Here is an 8,040-nt window from a genome sequence, read left to right on the forward strand (position 1 = left end):
ACCATTGGGCTATGGAGTCTGTTACATAAAATATAGATTGATTGTAGTATCTACGGATAGATCTCACAGGGCAGGGTAGCCAAACCGAATGGATTCTTTAAGGTCTGTGAAATGAAGAAGAAGAATAGATTTAAGGCTCACTTTAAATATAGAGCACTGTTACCTGAAATCTATATTTAAATATCAGAAGAAAACATCAAAATTATTCGTAGCTAAGTGCAAAGTCTAGATTTAAACAAATTATTCCCTTTACTTATCATTTGAATAATTCATATTTCAAAACAAAATTGTGATAACTAGAGAAATATTTTAACATATAAGATGATAGATGCACTTCACCAACAACTTGACACAAGAATCTTGTGAAAGAACTCCTATATTACTGGTAAATCTATTGATGCTTCAACAATATACAACAGTGTTCTTGGTATAAAAATCAATTTCTCTTCTAATGATGAAGTATTTATAAAAATTCTAAACTACAATATTTTGAAAAAATATTAAGATTTGTTACAAATATCTCAAATTGTATTTACACAAATAGAATTGAAATAGAGGGCATTCAAAGCTAATGAATCTACTTGACTATCTTTGTGGATTGTTGGTAACAAAGAAGAGCAATTAGAATTTGATAAAAACTCTTATTTGATGAGGTGGCATCCAAGTGACTAACTGTCTTTGAGGTTTTTCCTCCCGAAATTTTTAACAATGGGATCCTGTAATCCGTTTGTATATTCCAAACCATAAGATATGTTAAAAAGTGAGAGAGCTTTTTGTAAATGATGATGTTGGAAGCAAAAACCACTTTTCGTATTTTAAAATTCATTTCCACCTGCTCAGAAACTGCATTTGGAAACACTGGCTAAAAACAGGAAAATCCAAGAAAATATGCTTGCAAAGATTCATCCGAATTTCCAAAACTGTACCATATTTTAGAAACATGAGAGAGGTTTTTGTAAACGAGGATCTTATCATAAGAAACCTCTTTTAATTTTTTAAAATTCATTCTCAGCGGTTTCTAAACCATGTTTCAAATTATTCTGCTTCATAGGAGAAAACATAATTTAACTGACCATGAAACAAACATGTGACATGGAGGTGGGGGATGATGTGGAGGCACATGGTTGGTGGAGATGAACTGGAGTCCACAAGGGTGATGTTGAGAATTGACGTGGAGGTGAGTGGGGAAAATAGTCCAACTGGCAGGCAGTGAGTGGTGAGTGGGGAAAATAGTCCGAGTGGCAGGAAAAAAGGCCCTGTATTTACAATTAAGCACTTAGGAATGGGTACATAAACTTTCTTCTCAGGGAAATGAGAACACACACAATGGAGATAAGATGCTCATAACCAACAAGAATTAATTTTTCCACTAACCAAATCTCCCCTCTAGCCGACTTCACATCCCACACAACTACCGTGACAATGACCACACTTGGTCCAATGCTTATAGATCATAATGATATCAACATTGTGGTTTAGCACAATTATATATATATATATATAACTTTGTATCACATGCACAAAGGTAAACTAAAATGCCTACATATGAGTGGAGTGGAATGCTACCTAGGGAGAGTCATTGCACACTTTCTAAGAAAAAAAGGAATCATTGTCTTAAAAATATAGGATTATAGAAAGTTCACTTAATTGTAGAAAGATACAATTTAATTTTAGTCATACATAATTTAGTTCTAGTGATAATATCCATTTAACTAAGAACATAATAGGAGAAATAAAAAAGAAAAAAATGCACAATTCTTTGTGTCTATCTAATTTTTAGTAAAGAAAAAATTAACATAAATTACCACACAATTTTACCGTGACTATCAAACAACAACAAGGAACATTTCATTTAATAAGGTTCTTCATTTTTCTATCTAAAGTTATGGTCATAACCCTTGAGATGCATATTTCCTTTCATTGCAGGTTTTCATGCGGGGGTGTAACTAAACTTGGCTGCAATTGGGATGTGATTGGAAGAATGATTAACGAACGAAGTGCACGGTCCTTCACCTCCTCCTCATCAATAATCTCTAGTAAAGACACCGCCTTCAACTTCATGGCATAGAAAATGTAATCTAACGTTCCCTGAAATTTCCCTCGGCTATTCTCAATGAAGGTAGTGAAACGCGGCTCCCCCGTTTTACCATCCATTTTCTTCAACGCGTCTTGTAGGGGAAGATTGCATCGGGAATACTTAAAATAAGCACTTGCTAAAGGTATTCTATGACGAAACATGAGTTTAATGGATGGATCATAATCCGAAATTTCTTCATGTAAGGGATCCACATAGCCTTTGGTAAGAAGTGAGTGGGGAGCGCTTCCGGACAAAGAATTGAAGTCCCCACATAGTACAACAGGAATATCGTGGACAAACTTCTCCAAATCTTTGAGCAAGTAGTAGACCTGCCATAGCTTTACATCACTGTTTTTATTATTTGCATGGATGTGGGTATTGGTTATGCACAGACGTTCACTAGTTTCTTTTATGGAAAGGATGACATGCAGGGCAATGTTGTCTTTATATCTCAAATTAATCGAACACAAAGTTATCAACAGTTGGAATGTTGCCTTCTCTCTGCTTTCGCTTAAACATCCCTTCATATCCTAATTTGGCCAATTCTGGATGGAAAAAATCAGAAAAATGGTTCTGTTGGACTTCTTGTTTGGTATTTTTGATGGGAAAATACCAAAAACAAACAAATTACACACCACATAGACAATGCTCTATTTCCTCTGTCCAGGATCTTTGCACAGGGAAGCTTTTAAAACAAATTTACTGAGAACAGTCCATTACACAACCATAAAACATTTCTATTGATTTAGAACAAAAGACTAATACAATTTCATCCTCTTAGCTGAGAGGGATTTACACAAGAACTTTCACCAAAACAAAATACTCTGTCTCTCTTTTACAAAAATGGTTTTTACACTGCTGTGTAAAATCTTCATACACTTTTACTGCTGTAAAAGAAGCTTTTACTTTTACTGCTGAAGAATAAAAATTTACATAAGTTTACTGCTGTAAAACAATTTCATTATACACACATGCATATTACAAAACTTCCAGCACATAAAGCATTACATGCTCTGCTCTTGTTTCACCTTCGCACTGCTGTGCGATTTCACCATTGCATTACAAACGGTCAACACCACAAAAACAAAACATTACAAAATACAAAGATGCATATCTTTGCACTGTTGTGCATACACCCTCTGGTTTCTTTTCGCTGCAGCGCACCACTTGTTTCACCTCCTCCCGTGTGCAATACAATACCATACCATACCAAGTCAACGCATACACAAAACATATATTTTTATGTGTTAGCAAAACAAATTTAATATTACGTGCCGTATGCAAAACTTTAAAAATTTCACCTAAAACTATGACCAAGCATTAAATGCATTAATTAGAAGCCGACGGTAAGAGTAAGATTAACGTTCTGGTAGGTTGGAGTGAGTCCACATGCGTTGACCCGATCGGACGCAATTCGCACACCAACCTCACACAACTCAAACGACATTTAACGTCCGGGGAGATGGTGGTTTCATGGTTGTACACTAGACGCGTGTCTCATGCTGATTGTGTCGGATCCCTCCTCACGAAAACGACCTTTTGCGAATGGTGGTGCGGGGAAGTCTGGGTGGTTTTGCCAAACCACAATGCAGTAAATGCGGTTGAAATTAATATTTCAACACTCCCCTTTAATTTCAACTGCTGGGCATTCAGACATACCCAAGCTCTTTCTCAAAAATTCAAAGCTTTTCTGATGTAGTGGCTTTGTCAAGATGTCTACAACCTGTTCCTGAGTCCTGCAATGTTCTAGGACAATTTCTCCATTGTTCACTAATTCTCTGATATAGTGAAACCTTGTATCAATGTGTTTCGTTCTTTTATGAAACACTGAATTCTTTGACAAAGCAATAGCTGAGCTATTGTCACAAAAGACCATTGTCGCTTTTGCCTGCTCTTGGCCTAAGCTTCTCAACGTCCTTCTCATCCAAACTGCTTGACATGCTGCTGCTCTAGCTGCCACATATTCAACCTCTACTGTAGATATTGCTACAATGGACTACTTCTTAGAAGCCCATGAAATGGCTCCTGAACCCATGTGAAAAATATAACCGGAAGTGCTTTTCCGATCATCTACACTTCCAGCCCAATCGCTATCAGTGTATCCAACCAAATCTAAATGTTCTGAGGCATGATATAAAATTCCAAACATTTTGGTACCTTTGACATACCTCAAAATTCTCTTTGCTGCCTGCCAATGTGCCTCCTTTGGCCTCTCCATAAATCTGGAAATTAAGCTAACAGCATACATAATATCAGGTCTAGTTGTTGTTAAATACATAAGGCTGCCAACAATACTCTTGTACAAACTAGGATTAAAATCCTTGCTGCTGTCCTCTCTGCTGAGTTTTAATCCCATTACTGTGGGAGTGATCGCTGCTTTGCATTCTTGCATGTTAAATCTGCCCAACACTTGATTTACATATCTAGCTTGTGAGATAAAAATTCCTTTTTCATTTTGATCTACTTCTATGCCTAAGAAGTATCTCAAGAAACCCATGTCAGTCATTTCAAATTCCTCTTTCATGACTGATTTAAAATTCTCAATGAGCTGATCATCATTACCTGTGAAAATAACATCATCAACATATAAGACAACAATTAAAATTTTACCATCATTTTCTTTGATGTAGACAGTGGGTTCTCCTTCACACTTGTCAAATTCATTATCCAATAGATAAGAATCTATCCTGCTGTACCATGCTCTTGGCGCTTGCTTCAGCCCATAAAGAGTTTTCTTCAATTTGCACACTTTGTGCTCTTCTCCTTTCTTCTCATATCCGAGAGGTTGTTCCACATAAACCTCTTCCATTAACACTCCATTTAGGAATGCTGATTTCACATCCATTTGGTAGACTTTCCATTTGTTTTGAGCTGCTATGGACAACACTGCTCTCACTATTTCCATTCTTGCAACCGGGGCGAAAGTCTCCTCATAATCTCTTCCATACTGCTGCTTGTAGCCTTTGACAACCAGCCTTGCTTTATGCCTTTCAATCTTGCCTTCAGCATTGCTCTTGGTCTTGTAGACCCATTTCACTCCAATGACTTCTTTGCCTTTTGGTAGCTCAACCAAATCCCATGTTTTGTTTCTCTCTATGGCATTCATCTCTTCATCCATAGCTTATATCCATTTCCTATCTTTAATTGCATCCTCGAAATGAATAGGATCATCAACATGACAATACAAGGCAAACAAGGAATTCATTCCTTCATCATAAATGTCACTTAGATTTCTAAACTTCTTACCTCTTTCATTTGGTGTGCAAGTGCTTGAAGATGCACTCGAATTTCCTCCTTGTGGTGTGCTTGGAGAAGCACTTTCATTTATCCTCAATGGTGTACCTTGTTGTTCTTGTGTTGGTGCTACTGTTTGGGGATTCATTTCAGCCACCTCCTCTTCATCCTCATCATGAGACAAACAGTTTTTAACATTCACTGTTTTCTCTATGCTTCCATCCCAAGCTTCTTCCTCAATGAATTGAACATCCCTGCTTACAAAAAATTTCTTAGTAGATGGGATATATAGCCTGTAGGCTTTGGATTCATCACTATATCCAACAAGGATACATTTCTCCCCTTTGCTGTCCAACTTCTTCCTTAGCTGATCTGGAATGTGTGCATAGGCCACACATCCAAAAACTCTCATGTGGGTGACTCCTTGCTTTCTCCCACTCCATGCTTCTTCTGGCACTTTGTTCATCACTGCTTTTGTAGGACACCTGTTCAAAATATAAAATGCACAATGTACATCTTCAGCCCAATAATCATTTGGCAAATGCTTTGCCTTCAACATGCTCCTCGCCATATCCATGATGGTTCTGTTCTTCCTTTCAGCAACTCCATTTTGCTGTGGGGTGTACCTAGCTGTAAACTGTTTATGAATTCCATTTTCTATACAAAATCTTAGGAATTCCTTGGAGATATACTCACCTCCTCTACTAGTTCTCAAAACTTTAATGTGCAGCCTGCTTTGGTTTTCCACAAATGCCTTGAAATTTTGGAATTTCTCAAACACTTCACTTTTGTTTTTAAGGAAATATGCCCAAGTTTTTCTTGTAAAGTCATCAATGAATGTTAAGAAATATAGGTTGCCTGCTAATGATGGAGCTTGCATCGGTCCACATAAATCTGAGTGGATGATCTCTAAGGGTGCCTTTGCCCTTATGCTTTTCCCTGATGGAAAACTTTCTCTATGTTGTTTGCGCAATATACAACCTTCAAAAAGGCTGTCCGGCTTCTCTATCAATGGTAATCCTCTTACCATTCCTTTTCTGCTTAATAGGTTTAGACCTCCAAAATTTAGATGCCTGAATCTCAAGTGCCATAACCAATTTTCATCCTTTGGCACGCTTTGGAAGGCCTCTTGGGTGACTGCTGCCATTTCCTTCTTGTTCTTCAAGTCTGCCCTGATCCGGAGAGGGAACATCTTGTTCCTTGTCATCTTCACTTCAACAAAGCATCTTTTGCTGGGTGGTATATCCATGATGGTGCATACATCATTCACAAAAAAGACATTGTAACCTTTTGGAATAAGTTGTCCAATACTCAAGAGGTTACATCTCATTCCGGGGACATAGTAGACATCTGCTATGGTTTTCCTTTCTCCTTGTTTTGAAAATATTTTTACTTCTCCTTTTCCCATAACATACACTTTACTATCAGTTCCTAGTGTGACCTCTGGCTTCAAGTTTTGATTTAAGGCTTAGAAGAGGGCAATGTTTCCTGTCATATGGTTGCTGCAACCTGAGTCTAAAAACCATATGTCTTCACTATGTGTTTCAGCCATGTTACAAGCTAACAGGACATTTTCATGACTGTTGTTTTCTCTTGTAACATTTTCATTTTGTCTACTGTTCATATCATGTTGTTTCTTTCTACAATCACTTGCATAATGTCCATACTTTTTGCAATAATAGCATTGAACATTAGATTTATCATACCTTTGTCCTTGAGCATGATACTGTTCTCTTTGTTGGCTACTGCCTTGGCCTTGGTTCTGATTTGTATTGCTGCCTCTTCCTTGTGCATTTGATGGGTTGTTCCTTCCACCTCTGTTCTGGCTTCTGCCTCTTCCTCTCCTGTTTCCTCTTCCTTGACCTCTTCCTCTTCCAAAGGACATCTGGGTCTTGAAGGCTTGCTCAAGAGATGAGTTTTCATTCCTACTCAACCTCTGCTCATGTGTTATCAGTGATGCATGTAGCTCATCAATTGAATAGTTTGAGAGATCCTTTGTTTCTTCAATGGTGGTGACTATGGCATCAAACCTTGAGGGTAAGACCCTCAATATTTTCTCCACAATCCTTCTATCTTCAATGGTTTCTCCATGAGTTCTCATTTGTGTGATTACACCAATCACATGAGTGAAGAATGAGTCAATGTTATATGACTCCTTCATGTTCAAGTTCTCAAAATCCTTTCTCAGCAATTGTAGTTTTGCTGTGTTCACTCTCTCCATGCCTTGATAGGCTGTCTTGAGGGTTTGCCATGCTTTATGTGATGATGTAGCTGCTGCTATCCTTGGAAATATACTCTGGTCCACTGCTTGATAAAACAATACAATGGTTTTTGCATCCTTCTTCCTATTGCTCTTCAATAGGTCCTTCTCTCCCTAAGTTAAGTTATTAAATGCATTTTCATCTGCTGGTTCTGCAAACCCAGATTCAACTAGTTCCCAGAGATCTTGAGAGATAAATAATGCTCTCATGGTTATTGACCAGTAGTCATAGTTCTTCCCATTAAACTGTGGGAGCTGGGTGTTAAACATACCCATGCTTGTGCTTGTCATTCCTTGCATTTTGAACTAAGGCTTTAAAACCTTGACTGTGTGTATAAACACTGACTGTTCCAACAGTAACAAACAAGATAGCTATGAAGAATACCTGAATCCTTCGTTGTCTGAGTCTTCTGTCTGCCTGAGAAGTTTTGCTGCAGCAACAACCTTCTCCCTTCAGCTTCTTTAACTT

The 8,040-nt window shown here is 37.7% G+C and overlaps 1 protein-coding gene across 1 annotated transcript; it reads right to left on the bottom strand.

Moving 5' to 3' along the window:
* Positions 1-1,917: 1,917 nt before the first annotated feature.
* On the bottom strand, positions 1,918-2,604 carry LOC149158238 (carbon catabolite repressor protein 4 homolog 1-like). The gene has a single exon (XM_089433926.1). It carries the CDS (start codon positions 2,602-2,604, stop codon positions 1,918-1,920), a length of 687 nt encoding a protein of 228 aa, XP_089290052.1.
* Positions 2,605-8,040: the final 5,436 nt, after the last annotated feature.

Source organism: Pinus tabuliformis, chromosome 5_2 (assembly GCF_031772625.1).
Source record: "Pinus tabuliformis cultivar Carrire ecotype Pingquan chromosome 5_2, CPIR1, whole genome shotgun sequence".
In the NCBI taxonomy this organism is placed as follows: Eukaryota; Viridiplantae; Streptophyta; class Pinopsida; order Pinales; family Pinaceae; genus Pinus; species Pinus tabuliformis.